The following is a 15,853-nucleotide window of genomic DNA, read 5'->3' on the forward strand; positions in this document are numbered from 1 at the left end:
AATGAATAATCAGTTGATCAACTCACTGAGCTCGAGAGAGACAAAAGTTGTAGTAATGAGCACCTTTTGAGTTTTATTACCCTATTATTGTGGTTGTGGGATTGGGCGGACATTGCCTTGGACGTTGTGCATGGAAAAATTTTGGGAGCATGCACTCGGTTCATTTCATTGGGTCAAATAAGGGAGAAAGGAACAAACAATTCCCACCCCACCTGTTTATAGTGCTTCCAATTATCGATATGATTGAGCAATGAATCATTATTCATTGGGATAACACAAATTACACCAATGTTAACTTCCCTTTCATTTTTTTTTAAAAATATTGTAGAATTCCAAAATAAATGAAGATATGATCAAAGTGGTGTTGATGATATTGGAGTTGTCCAAAAAAAAATATTGGAGAAAGTTCATGCATGCGTGTTGGCGTTATATTACATGCACGTTATTAACTGGGATGATAATTTAATTGGTGAATCTTTTCTAAGGTGAAATTGTATGGATAAGGAAGGTATTTAGTTCGATTTTCACTGGAAGCAATATCTTTGTGGCCATACACTGGGCTTTGACCCAACTTACCCTATCGCAAGGTGGAAAATTTATGTGGGCGCAGGTTTGATGGCCTAAGTTTAGACTTATATCGGATGTCCAAAGAGCTGGCTTGTATCATGTCGTTCTTGGGTAAAAGAATAATATTATACGTTTAATATTCATCATAATATAAATGTCAAAAATCCCAACCCACTCAAATACATGATATTGTCAGCTTTGAGTTTATCGGTTATCGTGGATACATTGTGCTCGCACGACTTTATTTCTCCCTAATTCATCTCACTTAATAGTAGTTGGGCCCAAGAGAAAATGGCTCATTCATGTGAGAGGTGGGCTTGTTCTTATAAACCCACATCCCTTGACGCTAAGCCGAGCGATGTGGGACCTATAATTCATAACATTCTCTCGCACTTGTGAACTGAGTTATGTGAAACTCAACAAGTAGACAGGTGGAGGTCCTTCCAACACGATCAAAACTATGCTCTAATACCATGTCAAAAATCTCATCCCACTCACACCAACTATATTGTTCGATTTGGGTTTATCGATTTCCGTGGATACATCAAGCCTACACAGCTTTATTTCTCACTGGATCATCTCACTTAATAGTACTTAGATCGAAGGGAAAATGCCTCATTCATATGAAAGGTGGGTTTATCCTTAGAAACCCACATCCCTTGACCAAATAATGTGGGACATATAATTCGTAACAATAAAACCTTGTTACTTTTTGTTTATTGTCCATCTTACTAATTATTCATCAATCGTTACATCAATTAGATGTTAGTGCTAAACAAAACATCAGTAGAACGGCAACTTGATTTGCATGTACAGGACACCTCACCTTGTGTGTGTGGATTCGAGTCCAACCCCTCCATTTCCTTTTAATAAAAAAAACCATCAGTATATTTATATTCACACAAAAAAAAGGAGAAAAGAAAAGGTTGGAAATCTCCACAAAGTGTCAACAAGGAGTGGGAAAAGGCAGGAGGCAGCCTTGGATTTGAAGGAATAATTGCACCACTCATATTTGTACCGGCTGCTAGCTAGTCTCTTTTCTGGTTGGAGTTGGCACGCATGAAAAAATTCACACTTTTTTATATTCGATTGATTGAAGAAGAAGCTAAAGCCAAATGTGTAAACAAAAGGAGAAAAATCAAAATGAGACCGATGAATCGCTTTACCATAGATTTGTCCATCACATTGTTCATACCAAAAAGCAAAAGATTTCAAGCTTTTTAAGCCCAAAAGTCAGCGGCATGAGATTCCTTCTTGTGACTTTTTCCCCCAGTAGTACCAAAGTTTTTCTAATTTTCCTTAAGTGGATCTACTGTGCAGTCTATGTCCACCATATATTGTTGGGTTGTCTCAACCCTTACTATCCAACAAGTGGACACGAGTAGGGCCGAAGAGGTGAAGTTCGAGCGAACAATTCGTTATGGGGCAAAGACTCACGCATTTGTTCTCATGGGTCGTTCTAACCTTAATTTCTATATCACTCAATTGACTTACATAAATCTGATATGAGAGTACAAATATTGACAAATCTGCATAGCTTGACTAATCTTGATTTCAAAATTTGGTTTTACTTTCCAAGCTTCTCTCTCCATGATAGAGCAATAATAAAATGGGACCCATTTACGACAGCGTTTAGGAATCCAAGAATCCATCCTAGCCGTCCATTAGAACCGATTTACCGGCAAAGAAGAAAGAAGTCATAAAAAGAAGCCAAGTGTCTTTTGACCGTGTAGTTAAACGTTGACAAAAAGCGGGGCCCACGCCGAAGTCCCATGCCGTATTTGAGCCGTTTCAGGTCGTCAAACACCGCCATATACGGCGATCAACAACGGAAAGCACACGCACGCTTCTTCTGCATTGGATCCCGTATACGTGTGAATTGTGACGTTCACCCTTTTTTTTTTATAATAATAATTTTCTTTTTTCTTTTCTTTTTACAGTGGTTGATGGGAGTAGGTGCGAAAGTTGCAACTACTTTGAGGACCATCTGAATATGCGTTTAAAAAAGATTTTCTTTTTAACTTTTGTCACAATTATCCGAAATATTGAGATGGATGTGCACGATTCCATATGAGATCCATAATTTCACATGAATCATGTGTATACATCTTAACATTTGAAATACCGAGGTCAAAAAGTAAAAACAGTGCATTTTCATTCTCAGACATGAGGGTCCATTTGTTAGACAATATCGACAATAACATATATTGTGATAGTATTATATATTGATAAAAAATGAGAGAATATATGGTGCCTGAAATGTTTATAGTGTTTAATTATAATTTTGTTAGTAGCATATATGTTGTTAAAATTGTTGTGAAAAATTACTCGCAAGGGTATGGATAGATTTGGACTAGATGTGCTTTGCATGCTTCGTGGTTGTGGGTCCCCTACATGTTTTTCCTTGTTCCCCGGTAATTTACTTGAGACAGACATTTGTTAGGCTTATTGAGGGCCGTGGGGTTGGGTTTTGATGAGGCCTGCTGGGTATTGATTAATTTTGGGCCTAAAGAACAAAGAGTTTGGGCTCAAAAGAGGCAGTCTTTGCTTGCCTGCTTGGCTAGTTTGATATATTCAATAAGTTTCGGCTACCTTTGCTTGGCTGGTTTTGCCTTCTTTTTTTTTCTTCCAATTCTTCTCTTTGTGCCAACAATCTTTGGCATGATGACCGAGTTTTTCACAAATCCAACAGTCTTCTTTGACCTTCTTGATGTCTTTCTTATCGTGGGCTATGTTCTTCCTCTTGGTATTTAATTATTTTGATCCTTCTTTGAGTGTTGTCCTTCAATAATATGAGCCATGCATGGCTTCCATAGAAGTTTGACCAACAAATTTGTCATTCTTTTTGTCCTCTTCTATATATCCTCAAGCTGAATAACCAAATCCTCCATTGACAATTCCTTTTGTTTGTGCTTGAGGTAGTTCTTGAATTCATTCCAGGATGGTGGCAACTTCTCAATTATTGAAGCCATGCATGGCTAGCCGTAGTTCCGTGTACAACCATATCCTGCGTGCCAAAACTATTCAATCAAATCACTATCCATTTTTACTAAACACTGGAAGGATTGTTAAAGGTTTAAGAGGCAATGTAAAACCATGATACATTTTAATTGATTGATGTTACATGTACATCCACTAACGAATACCAGTAAACGCTATGATACATTTTAATGAATTGATGTTACATGTACAACCACTAACGAATACCAGTAAACGCTATGATACATTTTAATGAATTGATGTTACAGGTACAACCACCAGTAATGAAGGATGCAAATTTTCTACCAAACGAGAAATTATTATTAATATAAAAAATGATCATCTTCCAGCTTCAAAGTAGGAACATGAATCATCATTCTACATAGCTTGCCAGAGCTTAGGACAGCATGCTGATAATAGGCTATTTTGGATCCATCTTGGCTTTAGTCTTCTTCCATTTTTTCATCTTGTTTATTATATTCTGCTCTAGAAATAGCAACAATGGGGTTCCATGGAATTGGCCTTTCTTTGGGACGATCCCTGCATGGTTTTTCAACCTCCACCGGATCCCAGACCGAGCTACCGAGATTCTAGAGAGAAGCAAAGGTACATTCCTACACAAAGGCCTCTCTTACTGTAACATGGACATGTTATTCACCTGTGATCCCTCCAACGTACACTACATTACCAGCACAAACTTTGGGAATTATTGCAAAGGCCCTGAGAACAGGGAGTTCTTTGATATATTTGGAGATAACCTTTTCAATTTAGATTTCGAAAATTGGGCTCACAAGAGAAAATACATACATTCCTACTTCAACCACAAGAAGTTCCACCAGTTCCTTCCCAAGATCATCAATGAGACTGTGACTGCAGGGTTGATCCCAGTTCTCGACCAGGTATCACAGCAAGGTCTAATGGTGGACTTGCAAAGTTTTTTCAAAAGGTTTGTGTGTGATATTGCTTGGATGATGTCTACTGGATACAACCCCAAGAGCCTGTCAATCGGATTCTTTGAAGAACCGTTCCTGAAGGCGATAGACGATGCTTGTGAAGCGATATTTTTTCGACATCTCTCGCCAAAATACTTATTGAGCATGCAAAGGTGGCTAGGGATAGGAAAAGAGAAGAAACTAAGCGACGCACGAAGAACCGTACACCAAATTGCAGCAAAATATATATCAATGAAGCGAGAAGACCTGAGCAAAGAAACAAAACATGAAGAAGAAGGGTTCGATATGCTACGATGTTTCCTCACAGAACATGAGGTTGCAGGGTCACAAAGTGAGGAATATATCAGAGACACTGTTCCAGGTCTTGCATTTGCTGCCTATGACACGTCTAGCGCAACACTCGCTTGGTTCTTTTGGCTTCTTTCCAGGAATCCCGCCGCGGAAACTAGAATTAGAGAAGAGCTTGACAACCATTTTTCCACAAAGAAAGAAGAAAATAAAAGAATGAAAACAATATTCAACAAAGAGGAGTTGAATAAGTTAGTTTATCTCCACTCTGCTCTGTGTGAAACACTGAGGCTACATCCACCAGCCCCTTTTACCAGAAGGAATCCTGTTAAAGCAGACGTCCTTCCCAGTGGACATCATATCACTCCAGAAACAAAGGTTTTGCTTTCAGCATATGCAATGGGAAGGATGACTTCGTTATGGGGGGAGGATTGTAACGAATTCAAGCCGGAGCGATGGATCGATGAGAAAGGTACAGTTAAATATGAGACAACTAGCAAGTTTTTCTCTTTTGGTGCAGGACCAAGGATTTGCCCTGGGAGGGACGTAGCTTTTACTGTGATGAAGGCTGCTTCAGCAACTATAATATATAACTACTTTGTCAAAGTAGTGGAAACCCGCCCAGTGACTTCAAAAGCCAGTATTATTAATGAGATGAAGCATGGCTTGAGGGCTAAGGTTACAAGCAGGTGGGCTAGTTAATTGGTGCTATTGGGGTAATCTATCACTGTTGTTCGGTGATAGAAGTTAAATACCATCTAAACATCAGACACAGGGCAGATAATAGATGCATGCCGAGGAATTGCTTAAATGATATACACACAGATATCAGTAACATGGTGTTTGTTTAGCTACAGAGCTAAACACAACATTTAATAACTTGTTGTCACATCAATAGTCTCGGAGTCATAGTCTTGTGGATTTACAGAATGCCTTGTTACCTGATTCCTTGCATCAGCTGTGGCTTTCCGAGATGCATATCGTACTTTTTTCTCGTGCCTGCATACATATTAGAAGACAAAACACGCTGTAAGATATATCAGAGTGAAATGCTACTACTTATGTAATGTTCCGTCTATCAGCTGAAGAATCTGCGCTGTATTTCCCTCATCACTGATTAAAAGCCTTCTTGATAAAATAATGCGATTTAGGAGATTTCAAGAGACACAATTTAAGCAAAATCAGCAGAGAAGGGTTTGACCTGGCAGACAATCACTATCCCAGAAAACAACGAATATAAAAGGATGTGACACGTTTAAGAGACCTTTTCGGCCTCTCTCATTGGTATTCTGAACCCAATCGATGGTTCTATGCCACTTATTAATTGCTTCACTGTTGTGGGTATCAGTAAATTTCTTCAAACATGACATAGAATTTTCACTGATAGAAAGAATTGTTCATTTGTTTCTTGACTGCTTGTCGTGCAAAACAATTGAATGAAATACTTCAAAAGGGAAATCTTTTTTCACCTCAGTTTGTGTTAAGTGCCCAAAACCATTTTGATAGGAATGATTCATCAAATTCACCCAGTAAGGAACATAGGTCATTGTCAGCATCCCATTTGAAGTGGGTTTTGGCAATATGTCTTTTGGTTTCAGAGGTGCATTCACTGGTACATTCCTAAAACTTCATACTGAGAGAAAGAAGCAATATAACTTTTCAGAAATTTGAGTTAGATAAGAGAAAGTTGATACTTACAGCCGGACCTTCTTGTCTTTGTTCTTAATCACGGTATCTTCATTGGTCTCCAGATGTCTACCCTCCAATTCAGAAGAATTGCATGAAGCTTTCCCCACATTTGTGTTGGGTGAGAATCCGCCATGAGAAAAATCAGTTCGGCTGCTTTCAGCACTGAGCCTTGAAAGGGATACTGACATAGTTGAATAAGATGGTTGAATTGGGCGACGACTTCCCAAAGCATTAGAGACTTGATCTGAAGTAGAAATTTCCTTGTAAATGAAAGTAGACTGCATGGTAGAAAACAGACAAAGCCACAAAAAACAGTCATTGTAGAAAATGTGAATATTAGAATGATGTTCTTTTGAATGTTCAGTTAGAAGTATGACCTTTTTTCTTGATCATACCTTATTCTAATCATAAAATCTGTAGAAATTTTATTACTTCCACTGTATAGTTTCTGATGATTGTGGGGGAAAACATGCAGCATATATCAAAATGTCAACAATTCCAACCATTTCGATAAAAATAGAAAATAACAATAATCCAAACCTCCGGTTGTCTTGTATCCGCGTTACTTGATTTAATGAGGGACTTATCCTCCTCTGCAAGGGAGAATGAAACATCTTTTTCATCAACCTTTGTTCTAAAAGGATCCATATCACCACCAAATAGTTCTTCATAGTTTTGGAATGTCAAATCAACATCAGGCATATTAAAATCATCACGAAAGACTTCTTCACAAAATTCAAGGTCTTCCATACTTTGAGGCCACAGCTGCAGAAGTCATTTAACAAAGAAATAAAGATTTCTGCCCTAGAATGGAACCTAAATTCCATTTGATGAAAAGTCGGAACAGAGTGATGCCACACATGAAACATAAAAATATCCATTGCCTATAGATGAGAAGCATAGGACAGCTCATTTCATGTACATGCTGATTGGAATAAATTTTCCCTATATGCTGTGAGATTTTAAATCCAGCATAACTATAGTTTAGCAATCTGCACGAACTACCAGTGAAATAATGCTTATGATCTGAATAATGAGTTGCAGTGATTTCATCAAACCTGACTACTTTGAACTGGACTTTTGCACTGCCAGAAAGATTCTCCATGCAAAGAATCCGCAGCAGTTGAACATGACTGTAAATGGTCCAACTGATTAAATGGCAAAGGAAATGGGTCTGTTTTCAACCCCCGAAGCAGACTTTCCTTCTGTTGATCGACAATATAAAGATTCTTGGTAAGTTGCAAACGTTGATAAGGATATTCTTCAAGTTCCTTTACAGTACTTGATGTGGAAGAAGCTATGTCCATCCGTTCCCGTCTACAAATCAATGGTGGATGGTTATTTCCCTCATTTAGTTGCAGCCTTTCCAAGTCCAGAATCTGCTGCAGAATAAAACAAGCATTTTGCTGCTGTTGACAGTTATATAGGGTCTGCAAGATTAATCAAATACTTAGATCAAATTCAATGTCTTTCTTCGGACAAACCAAAGGAAAATGGTATAAGAAGCATAGCCAAGGCGACGGTCATGGTTGTCATCAGCGACACCAGGATGTCTAAATTCTCCGACCAATAGATCATTTTGCAGGATGACATAAATTTGCATAATTTGCTTAAGAACTAGAGCTTTATTAATCAGTGGAAGAAAGCAATGGAATCTTCCAATGTTCATGGAACTCCTGAATCTGGGTTTGGTGCAAAATATAGGATGTAAAACAGTAACTTGCATCAACTTCATATGCTTTTTCCTGTACGAATAAACTTCTTAGATCATGAACAAGTTTTCATTGAAGCATATGACTTTCCATGTATTAATAATGAAGTTTTCAAACAAAGATAAGGTATAATTTAAGACACTTCAAATTAAGCCCACCTTACTTTCTCGGTTGCTTGATCCTCCTTCCGACTCCACACCCGAGACTGAAGTCTCAATAGCCAATTCAGATGCGCGTGAAATGCGTCTGATTTTTTGACAAGGTTGCCCTGAAATCGCTAAAGTCAACGTTCTGGAATTCACACAACTGCTTGAAGTTGATTGGTTTTGAACAGTGCTATTTTCCATATTGCACAGATCAAAACCCCACAATGCCGCAAAATCTGTAGCTAAAGGGCATCCAGTGAAACTACCAACCGCCTCCTTCCGATGTTGGCAAGAGACGTCATGCAGGCTCTGGTCACATCCACAACAGATGAACATCCGGTGATCCAAACAATGGAGATTAGCTGGGAGGTATCTACATGAGTCACAAAGGAGGCTACGGGCATGCCGGTTGGAGAGGGCATTAGCTGAATGGACCTTTGAATCACAGGAAAGGCAAAGATACGCTCCATCAGCCTTACAATAGACAGCTGGCCTCAACGCCCTACAAAATTCACAAATTTCCACGTTGAGCTTCAGGTTCTACAGCACTGGAATATCTCATATTAAATCTTTTCAAAAGTGTTTGCAAGATCGGAGACAGGAGAGCAATACAAAATTAGTTGTGTTCGTACTCCTCCCACCATCAAATACTGGAAAAAAAAATCAATAGAAACAATCAAAGCAATTCAAATGTAATTTACATTGCAAACGAAAATTCAATTACAAGTATTCCCAACAGCAATTCAACATTGGTTTTCGGATTCCATTTTTTCATTAGTCTACAATTTATTAACATATATAAATTTCATAATTGCATGTCCAAGATCCAAATACACCAGAAGAAAATGAAGATCATAGGAAAGAAGATGCCCACTCACAGGATTCTCACGTGTACTGATTCCACGAACTGAAAATCTGAACAGAATAGATCATAAACCAGAGTAATCATGATTAGAAGGCGACATATTCAATAATACGGAGCACCAAATCACCATTGACAGAAACAAACAACCACGAAAGAGAAAAGTGGAAAAACCTGCGACTGCAAGAAGAGAAAAGGAGAGAAAGTCCGCAGAGGAGAACTGGAAAGATCAGAGCAGAGCCTCCTTCTTCTTCTTGTCTCTGTTGTTTTATTATCTTCCTTTTTTTTTCTTTATTATCTCTTAATAATTTCCTTCTGTTGCCTTTTTGAACTGACGTGTGGGTTTGGGGCGTGAACTTTTCTGACGTGGATGTGAACACGTGGATAAGGGACCCACCCGAGTTATTATCCTTGTGCATGTGAACTGTGAATTGAACGAAATTCAGTTGAGTCATCATTATTATATGATCCACAAACTGACCAGCTTCAGCCAATAGTTGTTCACCACGTATGAAAGAAAGAGTGATGAGAATTGATTGTCTGATCTGGGCCCACAGAGGGTGTGTAAAATGGCCTAAGAAACTGACACTAGATGGGCCTAATTTATTGGGCCAAAGATATTTAGACTGGGACCGTTAACTAAGATGGCCCAATTATAATGTAAACTTGGGCTTGAGCTAAGGCTATGGCCCAATTATATTTGAATGCATATGTTGGGTGTGATATAAATCTGTTCAATAATTAATAACTTCCTTAACCATGTTCATAAAATGTTGTGCTACTCGGTTGGGTTATATCAATCCGATATGAGATAAAATCTTAACACTCGCCTACACTTGTGTTATGTTATAACCGACTCTAAAAGTGGATATGTAGAGGTCATGTTTAAATGGACCTAGTCTTAACTTCAATGCCAAGTTAGAAAGTCCAACCCAAACCAATATTGTCCTATTCGGATCCAAAGTACGCTTGCTTTCTTCTTCTTGGGGCGTCATCATTGGTTCTTAAGCTCAAAAAACATATTAGTTATGTGAGAAAGACTGAATCTTTACTTTTCATTCGGTTGGGTTATGTCAATCCGATACAAAATAAAGCCTTAATAAATACAAGCCAATGAAATTACGTATCAATCTTTGTTTTTCGTTTTTTTTGTAACAGTGCCCAAGCCCAAGCTTCCTTGCGTTTCTCCACAATAGCTCTATTTTTGGGGGGCATGAATGCCTTTTGTTATCTCTTTTAATGGCCATGAGAATAAAATGACTCTAATGGTTATAATTTATTGTGGACAACATGGAGACATGAGACATGGTTAGTTTTCATGTTGGCTCTAAACATGGACTTCACTTAAACCACACTCATAAGCCACAACTACACCAAAAATGAATACTAAACCGCAACTCTATTACACAAAAAACTAAACCATTAAATTTACACCATTATATAATGATGAACATTATTTGCACCATATTTTTTACCATGTACACTCCATTCTAATATATTTTTAAAGGGTTAATGAAGTGTATTTAATAAAAATCATGATGCAACTAATATTCATCTTATATAATACATGTAATATTTATTTTCATTCACAATGACCTCAACAAAACACGTTTCTCAATGCATTTATTGTCTTAAACAAAAATTCATCATTTACAAATGGTTAAGACGAGTCGGTAATTTTTCTAGTTACGCATGTGCGGCGGGATTCGAATGTTGCTGCCCATTTGCTTGCTACAAGAGGTCTATCTTCCCCTTCGTTCCAAGCTTGGATTGAAGAACTTCCACAAAAGCTTCAAGGAGTTGTCTTGTCTAATGGTATGGTGTAATGTAATTTGTTTGATCTTTCTTTTCTAGTTGTAATGTTTTGTTTTGTTTGGCTTTAGATGTTTGGTTTTCGTCTGTCCAGTGGGTAAAGTAATCACGACAAGTGATTTTTGTATTGGATTGTATTCTAATACAAGTAGGTCATTCACCTTTCTTTAAAAAAAAAAAAAGACGAGTTGGTAGTATGAGCTTGGTGACTTGTTAAAGTCAAAGCACGTGAGGGACTGTTTGGACAAGCTTTATTTGGTCAAAGATACATATTCTTTTCCAGAGAGATATATATCGGCCCTGTTTTTGCTTGTAGGATTAGTAAACCTATATCTTACTAGGGACGGAACCATCCCTTGTAAACTGGCACAATTGACATTTCCTTCCCTGGTTTATGGACCACGTGTGCAAAACCTATCCATGGGGTCCATCAGCTTGATTTCTTGGCACTAAGGTCCTAAGGTGTAGGCGCAATGTACGTGTGGTCTGAACTAGGGGCAAGATTTCACTAACCTCGTTCAGGAGGGAGTGTTATGTATCCTTAATAAATTTAATCATAATCAATTAGAACATATAATTAGATAACGTAATAATAAAATTCAATGTAATTAGATAATGTAATAACGAAAGTTAATGTAATTAAACAACGTAATACTATTATGATCAGCTATGAAAAAAACTATTAGGGATATATAGAGTTTTCGAAACTCTTTTGTTCCTTAAACCGCTGTTCGTGGCAAGATTGGTCAATGAAATTATATAAGCAAAGTAGCACAGCAAACAGATAAATGTGTCAAAAATAGATTGGGGAGAACTGAGAAGGAATAGTTTTATTTTATTTGTAATAATTTCTTTCTACGTGTAGTCGTTAGAGGAAATAATTTGTACACTTTTAGAAATATTTATTTCCTGATTTTTGGGATTCCTAGACTCAGATGGTGATTTGATTATGAGTTAGAATCAGTGAATCACTACAAACAGAAGGATTCTCAGGCTTTGAGATATTCCTTCTTGGTTCTTACAATTTAGTCAGATGATTTTATTATTAGCATTACTGTATCTTTTGTTACTTAACAAGAATATTAAATTTTGATTTAGGTGTTAAGTTTCAATCCATTTGACCAGTTAGAAAGATGTCAGATTCTCAATCTTCCTTTTCACATGGTAAGACTGACGTCTATCTTTGATTTGCCGTTGCAGACCTCATTAAATTCTCTGATTCTTATGAAGATATGAACAATAAATTATTCAACATTCCAAGAAGAAAGGGAAGGGAGAGCCAAAGATTGGTCTTTTTGATTAAACATCAAATACCAATCTCTCTCTCTGTCTATCCCCTTGAATTTTTCTTTGTGCTGCAGAGTTGGGTTTATGGGCAGTGGAGATATGGCCCTGCCGTCTCACACTGTTGCAAATGGCGAGTTTCTGCTTGATTCAGGTACTGCCCGTCTCAAGGAGCTAGGCTACAAACAAGAGCTCAAGCGTGATCTATCGTAAATTTCTCAACAATCCCTTCTCTCGTTTCCCCCTCTCTGTTCTTCATAATCCCATTTGTTCTTGGGGTTTGAAATGGGATTCTCAAAGCTTTTTTGTTTAAGGGTTTTGTTCAAATTTTCAGGGTGTTCTCCAATTTTGCGTTTTCATTCTCAATCATATCGGTGCTGACTGGTATAACCACTCTTTATAACACTGGGTTGAAATTTGGGGGAACAGTGTCTTTGATTTATGGGTGGTTTATTGCTGGTGGGTTCACCATGTTTGTTGGGTTGTCAATGGCTGAGATTTGCTCCTCTTATCCAACTTCTGGTGGTCTCTACTACTGGAGTGCAAAGCTTGCTGGACCAAGATGGGCTCCCTTTGCCTCATGGATGACTGGCTGGTAATTCTTGCTGGCTGATTCTTGTTATTCTCAATTCAATTTCATGGCTACGTCTGGAATTTTATTTTTATGTTCCCTGTCTGCATTCTGTCTACTAACACGTTATGAGGATTGTAAGCTTGACATCTCCATTTCTTTTGACACTTACATTTTGTAGATCTCTGTTAACTTTTGGTTAAGATTCCATGGTTTGGTCCTCATTATAGTTGGCTTTGATTTGGTTCACCACTATAGTGTTGCAGATAATTAATTCTATACTTATGCTGGACAACGAGTCGTTAACCTCCGGTCTCCTACTTAGGCTAGTTGCAATTAGGTTGTTTGCGTTACTTTGTCCTTAGTGACCTTACCATCTTATTGTACTGGTAACCAAGTGGTCTGTGATAAGGACTTGCAATCTAAAGTGCTTATTAACTTATCTTGTGTTGAAGAACCAGATGAATGAAACTATTGTAACACATCAGCTCCTGAAACTCATACCCAAATTCGTTTCCGAGAGCTCCTTCTCCCTTGCTGTTGACAGTGTTGAGCAAGTTTGGGGATATAGTGCAAAATTCTGTTAAGATTTGGATAGTCTTATGATCTAAAATTTTTAAAATATGCTGAGAACTAAAGTCACCATCTTTTGACTTTTTTTCCGGAAATTTTAACTTTGTCAATCTGATCCAGTTTTAACAATTATGGTGGGGTGAAGTTAATCTTCCCATGAATACAAATCTTAATGTAATGTGAATTTTATTTTTCTTGCAGGTTCAACATTGTTGGTCAGGTATATAACATCAGGAGTACTTTAATATGATGCAACAGCCACTGGAGTGACTAAATTCTTTTTGGTATCTGACCACTCCAGCTACCTTTTTGCAGTGGGCTGTGACAACAAGCGTCGATTTCTCTCTTGCACAGCTGATTCAGGTGATTATTCTTCTCGGCACAGGTGGAAAAAATGGCGGTGGATACGACGCGTCCAAATATGTAGTCATTGCTTTACATGGAGGAATTCTGTTCATGCATGCTATATTAAATAGCCTTCCTATCTCAGTGTTATCTTTCTTTGGGCAGCTGGCTGCTGCTTGGAATCTTGTAGGTATGAACAATTCTAGCAGAAGTTTCCCCCTCTCCAGCCTAATACATGCTTGAGGCAACCTCTTACTTTTTCTTTATTCATCTTGCCAATTTAGGTGTTTTGGTTCTCATGATTCTCATTCCTTGTGTCGCAACGGAAAGAGCTAGTGCCAAGTTTGTGTTCACCCACTTCAACACTGACAACGGCGACGGGATCAGTAGTAAAGTTTACATATTTGTTCTTGGGCTATTGATGAGTCAGTATACCCTTACAGGGTATGATGCATCCGCTCATATGGTAAGTTCATGTACTTTTTCTTCATTTTTCTCTTTCAAATTCTTTATGTGTATATCCTTTTTAACATGCTGATGCCTTAATAGCTGAATCAGATAACTGAAAACTTCTTTGAACCTTTATTTCTAGACAGAGGAAACCAGGAATGCTGATAAGAATGGACCAAGAGGAATAATTAGTTCCATTGGGATATCTATAATATTCGGATGGGCTTACCTACTTGGTATCACATTTGCAGTCACCAATATCCCTTACCTTCTGAATGAAGACAATGATGCCGGTGGTTATGCTATTGCCGAGATATTTTACCTAGCTTTCAAGAGTAGATATGGGAATGGAACTGGAGGGATTGTTTGCTTGGGAGTGGTTGCTGTTGCAATATTTTTCTGTGGCATGAGTTCAGTCACTAGCAACTCCAGGTATACACACTTGTTCTGCATCTTTTCACGCGACTAGAGCACTCGATGACTTTAATCTTTGAATTAGCTACTGAGAATGCAAACATTGATATTCCTAGGATGGCCTATGCGTTTTCTCGTGATGGGGCGATGCCATTATCGTCTCTTTGGCATAAAGTGAACGGGCAGGAGGTCCCGATCAATGCTGTTTGGGCCTCGGCATTTGTATCATTTTGCATGGCGTTGACGGTATGTTACTGTCTAGTTACGGTATCATATCTGCTTCATTTTATTAAAAGTGCTTCCTTTGCCTCATAATCATGCTTTGATTTTCTTCCATATGGTTCATCCAATGAAAGTAAAAGAGAAACCATTTGTTGCTTGTTCCTGCCAGAGCTAATAGAATATTGTTTTGCTTAATATTCTGCAGTCCCTTGTAAGCTTAGTGGCATTTCAGGCCATGGTGTCTATTGCTACCATTGGATTGTACATTGCCTATGCCCTACCTATCTTCTTTAGGGTGACTTTGGCACGCAATTCCTTTGTCCCCGGACCTTTCAACTTGGGCCGCTATGGGATTTTCGTCGGTTGGATTGCTGTCCTCTGGGTAGCAACAATCTCGGTCCTCTTCTCGCTGCCTGTGGCATATCCGATAACACAGGAAACACTCAATTACACTCCTGTTGCGGTTGGTGGGTTACTCGTTCTCATCGTTTCTTCTTGGATTTTGGGTGCTAGGAATTGGTTTACAGGTCCTGTTACCAATATAGACACTTGATACATTGTGTAGACGTAGATTTCCAGCATTAAGAACTATTATAGAACGAAAATTCTTTCCGGATCTCCTACCAGTTTCAGTTTCTGTCAATGGTTGATGCATTATTTTTCATTCCTACTGTCTAGTGATGCTCGGTACAGTAGGACTTGATCAATGTACTTGTGAATAAATTAAGACTCAGACAACATTTCTTTTGCAGAGAATAGCAATGTAAGATTCAGTTGTTTTCAAGCAGAATTCTATATTAGTCAGATAATCTGATAACAGAAGCATCAAACAATGTTGCTCGGATTTCACAGAATTCAAAAAACCGGCCACGCTATGACCAACGTGGGATATAAGTCTTGATACTTTCCCACACTTGTGGATCAAGTCTCCGCATCGATACCATGTTATAAATCAGACATCGATGGCTTACAACTTACTCATGTTT

General features: G+C 38.2%; 3 protein-coding genes across 4 annotated transcripts; 2 read left to right on the forward strand and 1 right to left on the reverse strand.

Annotated features, from left to right (window-relative positions):
• The first annotated feature begins 3,749 nt into the window (after window positions 1-3,749).
• LOC120011866 (alkane hydroxylase MAH1-like) lies at window positions 3,750-5,744 on the forward strand. The gene has a single exon (XM_038863013.1). It carries the CDS (start codon window positions 3,954-3,956, stop codon window positions 5,487-5,489), a length of 1,536 nt encoding a protein of 511 aa, XP_038718941.1. The 5' UTR covers window positions 3,750-3,953; the 3' UTR covers window positions 5,490-5,744.
• Window positions 5,580-10,191, reverse strand: LOC120011186. Its single transcript, XM_038862256.1, has 8 exons — window positions 10,135-10,191; window positions 9,371-9,741; window positions 9,213-9,249; window positions 8,347-8,874; window positions 7,535-7,906; window positions 7,017-7,241; window positions 6,486-6,754; window positions 5,580-5,786 (listed from the first exon to the last, which is right to left on the reverse strand). The coding sequence occupies exons 1-8, from the start codon at window positions 10,189-10,191 to the stop codon at window positions 5,660-5,662; spliced, it is 1,986 nt and encodes a 661-aa protein (XP_038718184.1). The 3' UTR covers window positions 5,580-5,659.
• A 1,840-nt stretch (window positions 10,192-12,031) lies between these two features.
• Window positions 12,032-15,651, forward strand: LOC120011852 (amino-acid permease BAT1-like). Of its 2 annotated transcripts, none has more exons than XM_038862997.1 (8): window positions 12,032-12,501; window positions 12,627-12,887; window positions 13,638-13,656; window positions 13,752-13,971; window positions 14,066-14,247; window positions 14,374-14,663; window positions 14,762-14,891; window positions 15,073-15,651. In XM_038862997.1, exons 1-8 carry the CDS (start codon window positions 12,380-12,382, stop codon window positions 15,418-15,420), a joined length of 1,572 nt encoding a protein of 523 aa, XP_038718925.1. In that variant the 5' UTR covers window positions 12,032-12,379; the 3' UTR covers window positions 15,421-15,651. The 2 variants fall into 2 exon arrangements, with proteins under 2 accessions (XP_038718925.1, XP_038718931.1); XM_038863003.1 differs by having other exon boundaries at window positions 12,048-12,446.
• Window positions 15,652-15,853: the final 202 nt, after the last annotated feature.

Source organism: Tripterygium wilfordii, chromosome 2 (assembly GCF_013401445.1).
Source record: "Tripterygium wilfordii isolate XIE 37 chromosome 2, ASM1340144v1, whole genome shotgun sequence".
Taxonomy (NCBI): domain Eukaryota; kingdom Viridiplantae; phylum Streptophyta; class Magnoliopsida; order Celastrales; family Celastraceae; genus Tripterygium; species Tripterygium wilfordii.

What these genes read in the sequence shown, in the direction of transcription:
- LOC120011852 (XM_038862997.1), top strand. Translation starts at nt 12,380, where the DNA reads ATGGGCAGTGGAGATATGGCCCTGCCGTCTCACACTGTTGCAAATGGC. An exon ending in GAGCTCAAGCGTGATCTATC is followed by an intron (nt 12,502 to 12,626) that starts GTAAATTTCTCA and finishes TCAAATTTTCAG; the next exon opens with GGTGTTCTCCAATTTTGCGT. An exon ending in TGCTGCTTGGAATCTTGTAG is followed by an intron (nt 13,972 to 14,065) that starts GTATGAACAATT and finishes TTGCCAATTTAG; the next exon opens with GTGTTTTGGTTCTCATGATT.
- LOC120011186 (XM_038862256.1), bottom strand. Translation starts at nt 10,191, where the DNA reads ATGACGCCCCAAGAAGAAGAAAGCAAGCGTACTTTGGATCCGAATAGG. An exon ending in TCAGTACACGTGAGAATCCT is followed by an intron (nt 8,875 to 9,212) that starts GTGAGTGGGCAT and finishes CCAGTGCTGTAG; the next exon opens with AACCTGAAGCTCAACGTGGA. An exon ending in AAAGACAAGAAGGTCCGGCT is followed by an intron (nt 5,787 to 6,485) that starts GTAAGTATCAAC and finishes ATATGTATGCAG; the next exon opens with GCACGAGAAAAAAGTACGAT.
- LOC120011866 (XM_038863013.1), top strand. Translation starts at nt 3,954, where the DNA reads ATGCTGATAATAGGCTATTTTGGATCCATCTTGGCTTTAGTCTTCTTC.